The following is an 18,716-nucleotide window of genomic DNA, read 5'->3' as shown; positions in this document are numbered from 1 at the left end:
TTGTTAGGTGTTGTTTCTGATTCTGTGGCACTACTAATCGTTCTGAGCTACATTTGAAACGTTGAAAGATTCGACAACACTACTAATCGTTCTGAGCTACATTTGCTGAATTCAACGGTATTTTTCAGAACTTAAATAACTTATCTTTATGCTTCTGTTCGTATATTTTAGATCTATTTCGATGCCTTTATGATAGTGTTGATATGCACTTCATTGATTTAAGTAGCATTTCCATTTAATCGAATGACTCTTGTTGAAGCTTTTTACCGCTCCGTTGCAGGGTGTTTTAAGCTTTGGCTTATTCTGGAATGTTTTATGTAATTCCCATTTTTGTTATTTGTATTGGTTGTTTTATCTTAGTTTCTTTCTATAGCTGCTTAGGAGTTGCTTAACTTTCTGCTAGTTTATGTCTGGTGTAATGGTGTTTTGTTCTCATGATGAATAAATAAAAAACTATATGGTTTTAATAAAATTCAGATGATCAATTTAGGGACAATATTTCTCAGCCTCAACCTCAACATTCTAAAAAACAAATAAACAAGTCTTAATACAAAAACATTATAAAGATGATTTGATAATACTAATTAATTACTATAGAATTGCATATAGAATTGTATATAGAAGTGTAATGTGTTGTAGTAAGATCTATATAATGGTGCAACTCAAGAAAATGCTAGTAGCAATCTGGCCCGAAGGACCTTTCTCTATCTTTTACTGTGAAATGCAAAGAATTGGTCAGTGGAGAAGTAAGTAGTGATAGTAGTAATCATGAGAGGAGAGAGTACATGTAAATATGTTTACATGATGTAACAAGTATATGATCATGCACTTTTGCTTTGTGACATGTCTTATACCTTCTCTAATTAATTCCATTTGCTGATTAAAAAAAAACTTAAGGGCATATATATGAATAATTTAAGCCATGTACATGTTATCTTGTTTTTATTTATGAAATTATTATAGTTAAAAGGTTTTTCTAAATCATTATCCAACTATAGAGAATATTGTAGTATGAAATTGTTGTCTCATAATGTAAAAATCACTATCAAACCAAAAAACATCATACTATCTTAAAGTTGGAGGCCATTTTTGTTATATCCAGCAAGGCTTATACATAACCAAATTTAATGTGATATATGGCTTTATCACCATGATTCATTAGCTGAATATTTTAGGGCCTGCTTAGTTTTCCAATATGTACTTGTTTCTTTCTTTTTCACATTTCACTATAGATATTAATCCTTTCATTTGACTTCTTATTTCTTTACACTGCAGAGACAGTGTTCAGCAGTGAGGTGAACAAGTTGAAGGCAAATCAATTTAAGTCATTTGAGTAAGTGCCATTTTGTTTTGATTACGCTTCTTTGTCTTAGGGCCTGTTTAGTTTTTTAATTTATTTTTAATACTTTGAGTTCATGTTTATTTTAATTAGTACATACAAGTATACAACAATAAGCCAGAGTCTTTATTTAATTCACTTATTAATAAATCCATTATATATATATATATATATATATATATATATATATATATATATATATATATATATATATATATATGAATCAAAGTTTGATCGTTGTGGCTTATGGGGCTGATTTTAAATGTATAAGCTTAATTCTTTTTTAAATTTATAGCAGATTTATCCAATTATGATAAATAAGAGTTGGATAGACAAACCAATAAAATCAAAAGAGTTTAAAGATGGGGTGGTCCAATTTTTGGACTTTGCCTTTTCTAATGCAGCAGTCAATGGAAAAATATTGTGTCCTTGTATTACATGCGGATTTAATCTTTCGGGTAATAGAGTTGAAGTATTTGCTCATCTCCTTCGAAGGGGATTTCCTAGCAAGTACACCTTTTGGAATATGCATGGGGAGAAACATATCCAACGCAATGTTGAATCAGAAGGCCAAGTAGAAACACCGCCAACTAGACAACGTCCAATGCAAGATATGTTAAATGATGTCTTTGGTGTCTTAATTGATCAAGGAGTTCAAGATCATGGGCCATCAAATCCTTCTAATATCGAGGACCCCACAAGTACGGAGGATATAAGTAATGAGGAGTTGAAAAAGATTAAAGATTTGATGGAAGATGGAAATCAAGAACTCTATCCTGGATGCACAAAACATAGCAAACTATCATTCATTGTTCGTCTCTACCATATAAAAATTTTATGTGGTGCCACAGATAAAACATTTTCGATGCTTATTGAACTTCTAAATGATGTTTTTCCCTTTGCTAAACTACCAACTTCTTTCTATGAAGCAAAAAAGACGATCAAGAGGATAGGTTTGAGTTATAATAAGATTCATGCTTGTCCAAATCACTGCATGTTGTATTGGGGGTCAGAAGAGGATGAGAAGAGAGATGAATGCAAGATATGTAATACATCTAGATGGAAAGTAGTAGAAAAGGATGGTTCTTCAAATGGTGTAAGTGATGGTACGAAAAAGAAACAAAAACCAGCAAAAATATTGCGATACTTCCCACTTATACCAAGGTTGCAAAGGTTGTACATGTCTTCTAAAACTGCAGAGTCATTGAAATGGCATGCTATGGTGGCAAATCCTGATGGGTTGTTAAGGCATCCTAGAGATACTAAAGCATGGAAAGAGTTCAATTCATTTTATCCAGAATTTGCGTTTGATCCTCGTAATGTCCGATTCGCATTAGCTACTGATGGTTTCAATCCATTTGGAACTTTAAGTTCTTCAAACAGCATTTGGCCTGTAATGTTGTATCTTTATAACTATCCTCCATGGTATTGTATGAAGCCAACTTCTCTTATCATGTCAATGATAATTCCCGGACCTAAGATGCCTGGAAATAAAATTGATGTTTACTTGCAGCCTTTAGTTGCTGAGTTAAATCAATTGTGGATTGGTGTTGATGCTTATGATATCTCTACTAAAGAAATGTTTCAAATGAGAGCTGCATTATTTTGTACAATTAGTGACTTTCCAGGTCTTGATAACTTATCTGGGTGGAACACACACACGTCGTTTGCTTGTCCATCATGTAAGTTTGATACAAAATCTAAAAGGCTTAAGTTTGGTCAGAAAAATTGTTTCATGGGTCACCGCCAATATTTACCCCATGGTCATAAGTACAGGTACAATACAAAGTCCTTTGATGGATATGTGGAACATAGTCTTGTGCCTCATCAAATGTCAGGTTCATCGACACTACGACAAATTGAGGATTATCTAAAAAAGGCTCGTGATGAAGGTACGAGTAAGAACGGCCCACAACAATGGAAGAAAAAAGTATCTTTTGGAACTTGCCTTATTGGGAGCATAATCTTATCCGCCGTTGCCTTGATATGATGCACATAGAAAAGAATGTTTGTGACAATGTATTGTTCACAGTGCTTGATGACAAAAATAGAACAAAAGATAATCTTTCTGCTCGTAAAGACTTGCAAATTATGGGAATTAGACCAAGTCTTCATCCATATCCAGATCCCAATTCCTCTAAATTTCCTCATTCATGCTTTAAAATGAAAGCTAAGGAAAAAGACATGTTCCTAAAAATTCTTAAAGATGTGGTTTTTCCTGATAGTTATGCATCAAATATTTCTAGATGTGTTGATACTAAGAAACGCAAAATATCTGGTCTAAAGAGTCATGACTCACACATTCTGATTGAACATCTTCTACCAATTGCTTTTAGAAAAACTCTTCCAAAAGAAGTTGCTTCAGTGTTGATTGAGTTATGTAACTACTTTAGAGAAATTTCATCAAAGGTTCTAGATGTCAAGAATATAGAGAAACTACAACAAAGAATTTCTCTAACCCTTTGCCATATGGAGATGATATTTCCTCCTTCTTTTTTCACTATTATGGTTCATTTAGTCATTCATTTGGGAGAGGAAGCAATGATTGCAGGTCCAGTGCATTATAGATGGATGTACCCTGTTGAAAGGTATATTATATTTTTATTATATGTTGATATTAAAATTTAATGATTAAGCTTTTCTTGGGCTCACCTTATTTTATTTTAGGACCCTTGGCCATTTAAAATCATATGTTCGTAATAAGGCTACACCAGAAGGTTGTATAGCTGAAGGATACATTATGGAAGAATGCCTCACATTTTGTTCAAGATATTTTGAAGATGGAGATATTGAAACGAGGTTCAACCGACCAAGACGCAATGATGATGATAATGGGATCAATACTAGTAGTGAGTCCACTATCTTGTCAAATTTATTTCCAGCATTAGGTAAGCCTATTGGAGCCATCAAGATTGTTTCACTCTCGCACTTGGATAAGATACAAGCTCATCGTTACGTGTTAACTAATTGTGAATTAGTAGACAAATTTCGTGAGTAAGTTCTATGTTTTTACATGTCTTAATTTTATATAAACCTGTTCAACATCTTTCTTAATAAATACAAACTTGATTATATAGGAAATGCAGAATTGAGGTCTCTAGGATGCACCGCGGCAAGAGAAATTCGTCAAAAATTGTGGAAGAATACGTTCACAAACATTTTCATGAGTGGTTTCAAGAATATGTAAGAATATATAATGATCTTTGCTTATATGTTTCTCAAATATTATAACATATACAAGTGGCATAATGCTTCTCAAAATATAATAGGTTGCAAGAAAGGTTGATCCAGATATTTCCGATGAAATTAGTTGGCTTGCAAACGGACCAAATGATATTGCGAGGAGATTTAATGGGTATAACATTCGTGGATTTAAGTTTCGTACCCAAAGGAAGGAGCAAGGTTTTAGAACTCAAAACAGTGGTGTTGTTATGTCAGCTTTTACCAAGAGTTTTTCAACTACAGGGGAGCCTATTGAAAAATCAAGTGATGACATGTACTATGGGAAATTGGTTGACATCATAGAACTTGATTACTATGGTAATCTAAGGGTTGTGCTCTTCAAATGTGTTTGGGCAGATACTAGACCTAACAAAGGAATCAAGATAGATCAATTTGGAATACATAGTGTGAATTTTTCTCGCTTGATACACACTGGCATGAATGAAATAGATGAACCATTCATCCTTGCTACTGATGCTAGAATGGTGTATTATGTTGATGATCCATTTGAAGAAGGTTGGTCTTGTGTATGTCATATGAAGCCTAGAGACATATATGATATGGGAGACGTTAATTCAACGGACTCTGAAGAGATGATAATGGAAGATATACCTTTTTGTGAGCAAAATGTGGAGAACATAGAAGAACTACCATTAGTTCAAGAAGATGACAATGAATAAGAACCAAACTTCAATGAGGAAGAACAAGTACCCGATGAACAAAATCTTGATGAAGATCATGATGGTTGCAGTGATGAAAATGATAATATGGTGTTAGAGTAGTTCAATTATGAACATTTATTTCTTTTGTCATAAGCCATTAGGCATAGTTTTTTTGTGATTTTCTACTTATTTTTTGTTTATGAACTTTGTACTATTTTTTCTTATGTAATGACTTGTTCATCATATGATTTATTTAGAATATATTTTCATTCCAAATTTTATCTTTTGTTAGCAAATTGTGCAGATATTTGAATTGAGATGAAGCAAAAACGTAAGTGTTCAGGAAAAGATGTGCTAGAAAGGTTACGAGGAGAAGTTCAAAATAATATAGAAACTTTTCAAGATCAACATCAACAAAGTAACAACAATCAATCTGAAGCGAGTGGTTTCAAGAAATTTATGTATCATAACAAAGTTAAGTTGTAATTAATATTTGTTTGTTAATTTATATCTTATTTATGTTGTTAGGAGCTACAATTAGGGAGGCACGTTTGTCGAAGCGAGGTTATTTTATCAACTTTAATAAAGAAGGATGGAAATTATGTGAACGAAGAAGGAAAGGCCATGGCTGTAAGTATACTTATCTTTCTATTGTTGTCACAATTATACAAATTTTAAAGATCATTTTCACAATTTTCTGTTGTGAAACACCCAACCTGCATTAGATAAGTGTATATTTAGTGATGTTCTTTGTCTGCAAATGTGGTTTTGTTACTGCTATTGTGCATGTTTATTTGGATACTTAGTGGAAAAAGAGGATGGTTGCATATTGTATTATGTGGTATAAAACCTTGATTTTTCATCCACTTGTATATTGAATACATGGAAGGCTGCATATTATGTTGCATATTGGATACATGTAAGCCTGCCTATTATTAATAATCACTTAAACATATACTAGTGCAAAAGCATACTTTGGATTGGATATAGAGGTACTTGTGTGAAGTGCTTATTTGAGTTCTGGTATATGCAAATGATGGGTTTCTACACATGATTTATGGCAATTTCCTTTTCTATTTTTTGAGATTTACTCTTTGCATCTGCTGATTAGCTAGAGCTTCATGTGGAGAAAAAATTGTTGCAAGAGGCCATTTAAGTCATTATCAAATAACATAGTAATTATGTTTTGATTATTTTGTTTTTCTCAATGTCATAATACTTTATTTCATAGTTTAGTTGTTCAATACATTTTTCACAACTAAAGAGTAATATTTCTTATTAACAGGAGAAGATTTCAGAGAGCTTGTCTGAAGATAAAGAACGTACCGCCACAATAGGTGTCTCATCAAAGATTAATGTGTACACTGATGATGCCATTGCAAAAATATGTGGAGCTGAACACTCAGGTCGAGTACGTGGTTTAGGCTTAGGAGTTTGTCCTACTCAAGCTTTTGGAAAACGAAGACATTACACAAATTTTATTCAAGTTGGTAGCTTTAGTCAAAAGAATGTTGAAGACTTGCAGAAGGATGTAGAATGTTTGGGAGAAAAACTAATTGGATATGAAGAGACTAAAGAAAAACTTACACAAACCACCGAACAACTCACACATACCACTGAGCAACTTGCACAAGCACAACATCAATTGGAGGTTCTTCAAAACTTCATGAAGCATAAATTTGGCGATGAGTTATCTATTTTCAATAGCAATGCTTCTCCAAATTAGTTTTAAGAATTGGAAGTATGATACTTATTTTTTAGTGTTAAGAACTAGAAGCATGATACTTGTTTTTTAGTGTTAAGAAGTGGAAGTATGGTACTAATTTTTTGGTGTTTAGAAGTGGAAGTATGGTACTAATTTTTTGGTGTTTAGAAGTGGAAGTATGGTACTAATTTTTTGGTGTTTAGAAGTGGAATTATAATACTTGTTTTGGTTTTATAATTAAGAAGTACTGTAGTGGTGAAATACTTCAGATTTATGTTTGACATTAGGAAGTTATTGTCAATTTATTAAAATATTTGTTTGACTCTTAATTTTGTTTATTTTTGCTTTGAATTCATTGAGTTATTGTTTTTAAAGTTTGTGTGAAATAAAAATAACTGGAGGGTTTAATTTTTGTTTTGCCACGGTCAACTAGTGGCTAAAAAATTAAACTAAAATAGATTAAATAAAAATTAGCTATGTTTTGACCGTAGCTAAAATGAAATTTGGATTATAGCTAATAGGGCGGGAAATTATACGCGCGTTTTTTAACTACGGTTTAACTGTGGCTAAACTTATATTTGACATTTCTAAAATATTGTTTTACCACGGTACAACTGTGGCTAATAACTGTTACCACACTCAAAATTACCGTAGCTAAATTATATTTTACCCGTGGTTAATAAATTGCAACGCCCATTTTTTCCACTGTTTTATAAACCGTGGCTAAGTATATTTTGCCACAGTTTTTTTGTTATTTCGCTACGGTTTTAACCGTGGCTAAATAGCGAAATTTTGGTAGTGTCATATGCTTAAAAGAAAGATATTCTACACTGCAATAGAGAAAAGAAACTATATATATATATATATATATATATATATATATATATATATATATATATATATATATATATATATATATATATATATATATATATATATATATAATTTCTTTATTAGTTTTCTTATGGAATTGTGAATTCTATAATTAGTTTTTTAATGAAAAATTATTAGTAGTTAGTAATTATTATTGAACCCTAAAATCAAATTAATTAAGCTACTCCTTCCCTCCATTCTCAATTGGTTAATATACTGTAAGTTTTTCGATATATTTTACTAATCATTTCTATCGAACTCTGGATTATCAGTATCAGGTCGGTCCTTTGGATGGTGAAAAATTATGTTAATAAAAGAATGAAGTGAAAATTGAAATAAGTAAGTAAGAGGGTTTAGCTGTGGGGTAAGTGGCCTTTTGTTGGTGTGAAGGAGGAAGCATATGTAGATGTATATTGTAGAGATTATACCAAATATGATGAAAAGGACAAGTTGCTCACATGAGCACTATAGGGACATAATATATGGCCCCCACGTAAGAGTAGTAAACCTCTCTCTCTATCTATCTACCTTTCACACTCTCTCTCTCTCTTTGCAAATAAAACTGGGAGGGTTGCAACAAAATTATGCTTCTTTTCCTAGTTGTAATTAAAGAAAGCTTTTCTTCAGGTAACTAAACTATAACTCTTAGCCAAAACAACACACTTCACTCATCTTCCCTCCCTCACTCATAACTATATGCTAATTTTTAGAGGTCAACTCTCAACTTGACCAACCTTTGAAATTGAATTCATGGCTTGGCTTTTTTGTTTAGGGTTTATATTAACTGGAGCTACCTAGCCTCATGCTCAATTATACCCTCTCACTACTCTTGTAATTTGCTTGCAATCTTCAATCTGGGTAAGATATAAAATATCTTCCCCATGCTCTCTTTCTTGGAAACCTTTTTTTTCACTTGATTATTTTCCTTTTCATTTTTATCTCTTCAACTTTTTCCATTTCTTCTCAATTTTCCCTTTACTTTCATTTTCTTCTTCTTATTTTCTCTCTATTTATTCATTTTTTCTGATCAAAATTTCATCCATTCCTCCATTTTTTTTGTTTATTTAGTGAGATCCGTCCATTCCTATGAGCAGAAATCAAAGCAAAGTGAATTTGATGGAAGAAGTGAAAGGGTACTCTTCTGATAGAGGTGAAGAAGAAGAGGAAGATGAAGGTGCAGAAGAGATGATCACAATTACAGGAGAAGAAAGCAACAACAGCAGCAGTAAGTAGTAGTAGCTGTACCCTCACTTTTAATTTCAATTTCATAAGCTCCATGCAAATCTAACTAGCTACTTTTAAATTAATTAATTACATTTTCATATAATTGATCACCATCTTATTCTTAATTTTACGTCATTTCATTTCATTTCATTTAATTTAATTTAATTTAATAAAAATATATTGATAGATCCACATGAAATTCAATCCATGGTTGAGGATCTTGATATGCATGAATCAATCAATCAATCTATCATCTCGAGATGGATCTATGTACATGCAATGATGCAATTATTGATTAATTAATTTGATCTACTTTGTTAGGGTTACAGACACAGACACATTTACAGACAGCAGCGCAACAAGAGGAAGAAGAAGATGAAGAAACGGTGGTTGGGAATTTGAATGAGAAGAATGAGGAGAGAAAGAAAGAAGAAGATTTGATGGAGTTGAGACTTGGAGGGAGTGGAAGCAAGAGCAAGAGCATGAGCAAGGAAGAAGGAATAGAGTGTTCGAATTCAAAGAACGAGGAAGAGGTAGAAGAAGAAGTCGAAAAAGAGCACATGTTTGACAAAGTAGTGACACCGAGTGACGTAGGGAAGCTGAATCGACTGGTGATACCGAAGCAACACGCAGAGAAGTACTTCCCTTTGGATTCTTCTACAAACGAGAAAGGGCTTCTTCTCAACTTTGAAGATCGGAATGGAAAAATGTGGCGATTCAGGTACTCGTATTGGAACAGTAGCCAGAGCTATGTGATGACAAAAGGATGGAGCCGTTTTGTTAAAGAGAAGAAGCTTGATGCAGGTGATATTGTTTCGTTTCACCGTGGCCGTGCTGAATCGCACAGACATAGATTGTACATAGATTATAGGCCAAGGTCACATACTCACTCTCCTTACTCTCAGCATCATCATCACCACCACCACCTCATGCCGCAGTATCCTCCTAACATCGCCACATTGCCTTTTTATCTTCCCAATCATCACTTCTCATCATGCGGCGGTGTTGGTGTGGGTGCTAGATCATTGTACAACTCCTCTCAATATTCACCTCATCTTCCAAATTACTCACCGGCGGCAGCTGCTTCTTCTCCAATACTGCCTCCTCAATATTTCAACAACAATTTCTATACTACACTCCATCAACACCACCAACAACAACAGTACCATTCTTCTGCTGCTGATCACCTTGTTAATAATAATATGAATCCTCTCTTTTACCTCACTTCCTCGCCTATGACGCCGCCGACATCAACAATGGGTGGTGGTGGAGGTGGAGGTGGGGATATTCAACACTTGCCGGGGCCGGGGTCTTGGCAAGGTCAATACCAAGATCAGAGAAATGTAAATGTGAATCTCCCCATGAACATGATAATTGATTCTGTGCCAGTTACACAGCACCACCGCAGCGGGAATCCCACCAGTAATAATAATAGCAGCGGAAAACGGCTGAGGCTATTTGGGGTCAACATGGAATGTGACTCTTCTTCATCATCCTCATCAGCACCACCAAATGTGACTATGGCTAATCAATCACATTCACCCTCTTCAACAACAACGACGACAACAACATCGGGTGGAGATCATCACCGAGGGAGACTTTCGCAGCTCTTTGATTTGGAACCCTTCAATTATCGCCGCCACTGATCCATCCAGGAAGATAATATCATATCATATCACTTTGTTTTAAAGTCAGTTAGAGTTAGTTTCTCTTGGGCAAACTAGCTAACTTGCTACACTCTCCTTTTCTGCAATTTTATTTTATTTATTTACTTTTTTTTCCTCTCTTTTCAGCCCCAAGACTTTCTCTTAATTAAATGTTATAAGTAATTATCTTTTGATAAGTAGTTATTTAGTGTTTGAACTTGTTCATATCATAAACTACTTTGTCAAAGTGTTAATAAGCAAGGAGAAATCAAAGTGATGAGAATGTTGAAGAAATAAAAAAACAGTTAGGTTGATGCCAAATGATGATGCATTTCAATTATGTATTATTGTATATAAATAAATAAATAAATAAATAGTACTATACTACCTCTTCTACTATAATATATTATTATTATTTTCATTTGTATTGCATCAATATACAACTAGAATACAAAAGAATGCAGTTTCTCTCTCTATTTCTGTGTGATCCGTTAACTGCATTAAATGGTACACAGAAACGATTGTTGGTTTCTATTATTTCCTCGATCGATCCATGTAATGTTTCAGTTAGCATTGTTGGGTTGATGTCGTTCACAACAGCACTACTGCTGTTTCTGCTGCGCCTCTTTTTCACTTTGCAGATTTTCCACCTGTCAACTAAATTAGTACTACTAGCTACCTACTATGCTCTTTTTTTCTTTCTGGTTCTTAATTCAATTTCAACCTTCTTCCATTTATAATTAATAATATATACATCTATACAGTATCATTTATTGTTAATCACTCCTTTTTCTCTCTTTAAAACTTTTTGTCTTCTCTCCTTTCAGCAGTCACCTTCTTGTCTGGATTGCCACTGCTCACAATGTGTAGGTGCATTTTTTTTCTCCCAACATCAGTAAGTATCTTAATTCTAGTTGCACCCATTTCAATGCACTCTTTCTTTCTCATATATCTGATGCAAATTCTAGAGATACAATTTACTTGTCCTAGCCATATATGGAGATTTGAGGACCTATATTATTCCCTTCTTCTAGATTCTTCTTAATTTCAAGGTTACAATATAAATATAAAGTGACATTCTGCATGTTAGTAATTGACAACTCATTCATTGTCTTTTTTTTTTTGTTGAAATGTTTATTACCCGTGTTATAGACTTAATGTGATCATTGTAATAGTAGTAGCTAGCTAACACTTTTGGGCATGCATACATAATTATAGTTTAATTTTTTTAAGATATGGATCTGCTTCTCTGATTAGTATCAACTAATTTAGTGTGTTTAATTTTTTTTAGTAGTAAGTTGCAAGCTTTTTCTTTTACTTTCAATATCAATTAAGTATCACTCCTCTAATGGTGGATTATATAAGGAACTTAAATGGGTTTCACCATACATCACTTTAAAAAACAATTCATTTATATATTTGTTCCTCCTATATTGTAACTTTGAAGAATTTATGATAGTTTTATAATTTATTTCAGATGTTGGTATATTTTAACAAATTAAACAATGAAAAAATAGTGAAGGACCATGAAGGACCATGAAGGAGTGTTGCATCACTAACAACTTTCAATTTTGACAGTGTTACTTCGAGGACTACAGTGATAAAAACACACTTTACTATGTCAACAACTTGGAAATAAATCATCATAATAATTATCACATTTTTTTATAAAAAAAACTTGTCCGAAAACAAGTCATTTATTCAATGTTAAATTTTTTTTCTCTTCAACTATATCAACTCTATGTTGAGTGCTATCCGTATATTTTATTTTTCATGAAGTTGTCAATTACAGTCTTGAGACGAGTTATTTGGTTGGAAAGACAGTTTTTTGGAATGGCTTAAGAGGGGACAAAGATTGCCTTGGTTGGGTGAGAGTATGTGTATAAGCATAAGAGATGATGACCTTGATGTGTGAAATCTAAAAGTGATTAACCTGAATCTTTTGGGAAAGTAGCTCTAGAGGATTATTTGTGACATAAGGAGATTCTTATTACTAAATAAGGATTTTTTCCTTAAGAAAAATGGTCTCTCTTTGCTCAGGACTAAGGTTGATTCAGGTCAGATTAGTTTACAGAATATTTTTTAAGAGGATAAGGTTAGGCATCTTGAGCGGTAAAGGTGATGGGAATTACTGGTGGAGCTAGGCTCATTATAAAGTTATTAATTTTCTTAGAAGTTTCTTCAAAATAAAATTGCTACTAGAATGAACCTCATTAAGAAGAGAACTGTCTTGGATTCGAATACTAGTTCTTGGAGTTTGTTTGGTAGTTAAATGAAATATACTTGTGAATTATGATTTTGCCTTGGATATTTAGGCTTCTGAGTGGAAAAAAAAGTTAGTCATGAGTTGGCTATAATATGTCATTTGATGGTTTGAAATGTTGGAATGGCCGTAATAATCAGTTACATTTAGCATTTTATTTTACTCTTGGGATTTGAGTATAATTCTTTGTTGATTTTAGTGCTCTTTGTCTTAAAAAAAAAAAAAACTTTTATTAGATATGCCATCTTATCTCTATATATAACATGCATTTAATTTATATGCAATAATTAATTAAAAAAATTATATTAAATTTATTAATAATGATATTATTTTTCAAAAATTTACTGTCTTTTTGTGAAAAACTAATAATAAATTAATTTCATGTTTAATTATTTATTGCGATGGTTTTTGATAATTTATTTATAAAAATTAAAAATATTGAGGTTTGAATATAATTAAGAAAGACACGATGTATGAAATTTCATTGAGTAAATATTTATCATCAATCATATTAGTTCTAGTACTCCTTCTTATAATAATTATTCTAAAATTTATAAATTTCGTTAATAAAATATGATAACCAATCAAAGAGCATAGAAAAACTCCTATCAATAAACAGACATTTATTACAAATAGACTGTTGATGAATAATAGCATAAAAAGGAGAGATTAAATGGAATGTTAAGTAATGAAACAGGGATAATTAAAAGTAAAAAAGCAATATAGTAATTATATAGAAAACTGTAAGATCTACAGTATAGCAAGCAAGACAACCCAGACATAGAGGAGGAGGGGCTATGCAGTATGACTTTTTTTGCTATACACACACACACTTGAATACATATATGTACTTCCTACTTTTCTGTTGAAATATTGGTTGGAGTATCTCAGATCCATTCCAAGTGTCACTATCCACCAAACTCATCTTGAAACTGATGAATGATTATGCTAAATAGAATCATTTGTTTTTAAATACATAAAAAACATCTACTGTTTTTAATGGGATATTCGGTTTTTATAATGGATAATTACATATAATAATACTATATGTAGATATGAGGAATGAGTAAAAGGAATAGGTAAATCCATTGAAAGCAAAAAAAGGTATATGACACAAAGTGAAGAAATTGAATTGAAAGTCTGGTTTGTTTGTATTTTCTTAAATGAATGAAGTGCCATGAGTAGAATATATCAAAGTGCTATTTTGGAAATGTTTCCTTACTAGGGCATGGAAGCATCACCTCTAGTGTTTGTGTAGGGTGTAGTCTTTGGGATATTTGGTTAGGACTTGATTAAGCTATGCTCAGGAGAGTCTGTTCTAAATGACAAGTTTAAATAACATGCTTCAACACTTTTAATATTTATCCATTTAACTCTCTAAACCAAAACATCAACTAAACAAGAGAGAAACCAACTCAAATCTAATCCATTAAATGAAGGTGGTGTGGTGGCTCCTTATGTAATTTTTAGTTGTTGTGAATTGAATACCAAGAACAAAGTATAATAGGGAATTAGGGAGGAGAAGAAGAACACAATATTTGGTTATAACTGCTATTCTTTTACTTTCTCTTAAAACAAGATTACAAGTTTACAAGAATAACAAATAACCTCTCTCACCCTAAATTAGGATTTGCAGCTTAGCAATGATGAGAGACTAGTATGCTATTTATAATAAAACCTAACATACTAACTAATGGGCTTTTTCAGCAAGGCCCATTACACAAGTCAACTTAATAAACAAGCTAACTTAACAAATTAGGGTTTAAACACTAAAACCTAATTTAACATGCTAACAACTCTAGCATCTTCGACATCTGCATGCTAGACCCATCTTCGACTTCAGCATGCACACTTCGACACCAGCATGTGAACAATACTTCGACTTCATGCTTAACTCTGTCGAACTGTCGAACCAAGAAGCTACCCTTTGACAATACTAGAGTTCGATCCAATAACTCACATTAGTCATTTGATTGTCGAATGTTTTGTTGTTTTTTGTTCTTTGGGGTGGAATTTGTGTGTGTTATTTTTGTGATTTTTGTTGACTTTTTCTTGTTCTGTTGTATTTGCATTTTTGCGAGATTGACATGGTAGCTCTTGTGTGTTGACAGTTTCCCTTTACTATCGTTTTTAAAATTATTTTTTTGCCATGTATTATATTTATTGTTCAAATATAAATTTTATTAAATCAAAAGTTGATTTATTGTTCCGACTTATATAAAATAGTATTCTTTTTTTTAATAAAAATAAGATTTTATAATTAAGGGTAGGAGTAGGAGGAATATTATCTTAACTTTTAAGGTCGACAAGAGGTGCGGAATATTTTATTGAAGTTTTTAGAGAATCAAATGTTGTTAGACCTCGCTTAGATGATGTAGTTTTTGATTCATTTTAAATGACGACATCATTTCTTTTTGGCTCCCTTTAGTCTTCAATATTTATAGAAAGCATATGATTGAGTGAGTTGAAACTTTCTGGTTTATATGCTTACTAGATTCGTGTTTAGTGAGAAGTGAAGGTCTTTGACGAGAGCATTTGTTTTTGCTGATAATCTTGCAGTGTTGGTAAATTGATGTCCTACTCAAGAGATCAACATCCAAAGGGGTAGGAAACAAGATGACCCTCTGGCACTTTTTTTTCCTTCTAATAGTTGAAAGTCTTAGTGGACTAGTCGCTAAGGCTGAGGAGATGGGTCTCTACACTAGGTTAAGGATGGGCATGTATGGGTTGTTGGTGTCTCATCTTCAATATGTCGATGATACTCTTTGTGGATTTATGTGCTTGTAGTTATAGTCAATAAATGGTCCAAGAGGCTAAAGCTTATGGATAAGAAGGTACAAGGCAAGTAGTAGTTGCTTAGTTTTTATGATGACTGTAGCCGGGAAAATTGAGACCAAAGCCATTAGATTTACTTGACTCATTATTTTAGTGAAAGTCGCCACCACGCTTTATTATTTCCAAAGGAAATGGGAAAAGAGCGGAATAAAACTCAAAGAAATTTTAAAATTCAAAACTAAAAAAATAGAGCAGAGATCTTAGGTACGGATGTTGATTATGCAAGGGGAGTGTATTAGCACTCGTCGCATTTGTGGTACTCCATAAGAACCTTTCTGAAAATATGTGTAAAAAAATATAAGAGTTGTGTGCAAATAATAAAAAGAAAGTTAGTTTGGTTTTAAAATTATACTCGACAAGACGTCGCATCTTGTGCCTACATACCTCCTGAGTAAAATGGAGAATTCAGAGCATTTGTAATTCCGCTCAAAAAAGAAAATAAAAGTTTTGTAAAAATGAAGAGACACTTTGTCATCTTAGAAGAGAAAACTCAGATGACCATACTTGAACATGAGAACAAGTGGATTCTTTGCATCACAAGTGAAAGAAGGGCTTCAACTTGGATAAAAATCAACAAGTATGCCACTAACTCTTTCAAGTGAAAAAGAATCAACTATTTCAATCAATATTAAGGGGATAGGGGATTACATCTCTACCATGATGATCACTCATGCTTAATCCTTAAAAAAGAATTTTTTTAAAAGAGAGCCTAAAAGGGCAAAAGATTCGAAAGAAAGTTTTATCAAAAAGAAATAATTAAAGTTTGCAAACGTAAGAAGATTTTAAAAAGGAGAGAGAAAGTTTTGAAAATTTAAGAAGGGTGCAAGAGATGAAGGGACAATCCTAAAGCATAAATTAAAAGCTAATGATAAGAACAATCTAAGCAATCAATAAGCCGACACTTGACATAAAGTCAACATAAGCATTTCCTTCCTTTGTATTCAACTCAAAAAACATAGCAAGCAAAGTACTTGAACAAAATAACCAGAGCTCCAAGATAATAATCTCTTTTAAGTATAATCTAAAGGATCTTGATTTTGCCTCAGATGAACTTGCATTAAACTAGTTCTCACAACTGCTTAATTAGTGGAACACCTGCATATAAAAAGAATTCTCAATGCCTTGGACAAAACTCCAAGGACTTCAGACAAACATAACAACAAGGTAACACAAGGTCTAGAGATCTCAAGGTACCAAGGTCCAAAGGTCTCAAGGTAACAAGGTTCCTAATGCTAAGTCCAAGAGGTCCAAAACTCCAAAATACCAAGGGATAGTAACCATAGTTCAAATAGAGTCTTAAGTCTTTTAATGTTCAAATGGATTATTAATGTCTTAAAAACAAAGTAAAAGTCCAAATGGACAAAAATAAAATACAAGCAACATATGAGAATGAATGCTAAAGATGAAAAATAAAGCATAAGGTGATAAAAGAAACATAAAGATAAAGTTAGAAGTTAGAAGTTAGTGATTAGAAGTTAATTATTAGAATGAATGATCAATGATGGTTGGATCATAAACTTAGGCCAAAGTTGAATAAAACTCATTGGAGGATTGATAAAATCAATGCCTCCTAACAACAAGTATTGGACCACTAGTTGAATAATCAACCATACTTGGACTTTCAAACATAAGTTTGAGCCACTAATGATCATTTTCTAATACGGGACAAATTTAGCGTTATGTTAAGCAATCGTAAGTAAACTTATATAGAAGTTACACCTATATGAGGTCGGTCAATAGCAATTTATGCGTTTAAGGACAAGTTAGAGAAATGATACATAAAATAATTCTCCTAAAACTTGCAACACATGTAAAACAAACAAACAAAATGATCCAGACAAAGTCAAGATCAAAAGTCAAAGAGGGATGGGAATGAATCAAGAACAAAACCACAAGTCCGTATGAATTTCTCTTAATCATTATGGGATTTCATCTTGATGATCCATTAGAGGACTCGTAGAACCATAACTGTTGTAAGTAATTTTGGAGTATTTTTTAATTATTGTTTCCACAGGGATTGGTGAGATATTACCACCATTCTACAGTTTATAGTGTCGTAAGTTAGAGTTTACTTTGGGTTTGATTTTGTCAAAGTTCATTCACAAGTTTATAGTAGCAAAGAGTAAATTTTCAACACCTTGCTTCCCAAACCGACCATCCACTCCTAACCAGATGAATATATTCCTCCAGATTTTCTGCGAAAAACTGCACAAAAAGAAAAGATGATCTCAGTCTTCATTTGATTCATTGCATAAAAGGCATACCATATCGGTGTCGATGTGGATAATTTTCCTCTTCACCAATTGATCATTGGGAGTATTTATCTTGCCACCCCCAAATTATACATGCCACCCCCCCCCACAAATTTTTTTATTCCAATTTTACCCCTGATGAGATACAAATAATTTCCGGACGAAAATTCCGATACATACCAAATTTCCGGTACGAGGAAACTTACGGTAGTATATTTGAAATTTCGGGTATACCGATAATTTCAAATTTCTGGGAAGTACCAGAAATTTCATTATAACTGAAATTTCGGGTATGTTTCAATATTAAGTTTTTTCAATAGTTGAGATTTTGCGGACATTTTTGGAGTGTCTTGATTGCATCAACACATATGTATGGTCTAGAATGTATCACCATTTGTTTAAATAGGGGTCTTAGCGTTAGTGGATAACATATCTCAACAAAACGCCTCTTCCTTAATACTTGATTAATGTAGAAGTGTATTTCAATGGCTGCAACCCTGTTATTGAAACCAAGATTCCATATGGCCCTGAATCCTTTGCACCTTGAAAGAAATGTTGAATAATTTGTTTCCTGATGCCAATAACATAAGGGTGACAAAGATCGAGTTTCTAAAGGACTGAATTAATACAAATGGAAGGGTGAAATACAACCTAATCGAGTTGAAGAATGATGAAGATGTGAAGGCCATGTGGAA

General features: G+C 32.8%; 2 protein-coding genes across 3 annotated transcripts; both read left to right on the top strand.

Moving 5' to 3' along the window:
* The first annotated feature begins 652 nt into the window (after positions 1-652).
* On the top strand, positions 653-6,949 carry LOC131626584 (uncharacterized). Its single transcript, XM_058897404.1, has 9 exons — positions 653-746; positions 1,276-1,295; positions 1,638-3,231; positions 3,372-3,927; positions 4,007-4,333; positions 4,417-4,522; positions 4,609-5,088; positions 5,752-5,853; positions 6,509-6,949. The coding sequence occupies exons 1-9, from the start codon at positions 653-655 to the stop codon at positions 6,947-6,949; spliced, it is 3,720 nt and encodes a 1,239-aa protein (XP_058753387.1).
* A 1,355-nt stretch (positions 6,950-8,304) lies between these two features.
* On the top strand, positions 8,305-11,073 carry LOC131626579 (B3 domain-containing protein Os03g0120900-like). 2 transcript variants are annotated; one of them, XM_058897399.1, is made up of 4 exons: positions 8,305-8,428; positions 8,574-8,659; positions 8,870-9,026; positions 9,347-11,073. In XM_058897399.1, the coding sequence occupies exons 3-4, from the start codon at positions 8,888-8,890 to the stop codon at positions 10,669-10,671; spliced, it is 1,464 nt and encodes a 487-aa protein (XP_058753382.1). In that variant the 5' UTR covers positions 8,305-8,428; positions 8,574-8,659; positions 8,870-8,887; the 3' UTR covers positions 10,672-11,073. The 2 variants fall into 2 exon arrangements, with proteins under 2 accessions (XP_058753382.1, XP_058753383.1); XM_058897400.1 differs by having other exon boundaries at positions 8,339-8,659.
* Positions 11,074-18,716: the final 7,643 nt, after the last annotated feature.

This window comes from Vicia villosa, unplaced genomic scaffold, assembly GCF_029867415.1.
Source record: "Vicia villosa cultivar HV-30 ecotype Madison, WI unplaced genomic scaffold, Vvil1.0 ctg.000308F_1_1, whole genome shotgun sequence".
NCBI classification, from domain to species: Eukaryota; Viridiplantae; Streptophyta; class Magnoliopsida; order Fabales; family Fabaceae; genus Vicia; species Vicia villosa.
The sequence above is the reverse complement of the archived record's forward strand: the minus strand, read 5'-3'. Positions and strand labels throughout refer to the sequence as shown.

Coding starts and splice junctions, on each gene's coding strand:
- LOC131626579 (XM_058897399.1), top strand. CDS start 8,888: ATGAGCAGAAATCAAAGCAAAGTGAATTTGATGGAAGAAGTGAAAGGG. Junction 9,027..9,346: donor AGAAAGCAACAACAGCAGCA/GTAAGTAGTAGT, acceptor CTACTTTGTTAG/GGTTACAGACACAGACACAT.
- LOC131626584 (XM_058897404.1), top strand. CDS start 653: ATGGTGCAACTCAAGAAAATGCTAGTAGCAATCTGGCCCGAAGGACCT. Junction 5,089..5,751: donor TTGAAGAAGGTTGGTCTTGT/GTATGTCATATG, acceptor TTATGTTGTTAG/GAGCTACAATTAGGGAGGCA. Junction 5,854..6,508: donor AAGAAGGAAAGGCCATGGCT/GTAAGTATACTT, acceptor TCTTATTAACAG/GAGAAGATTTCAGAGAGCTT.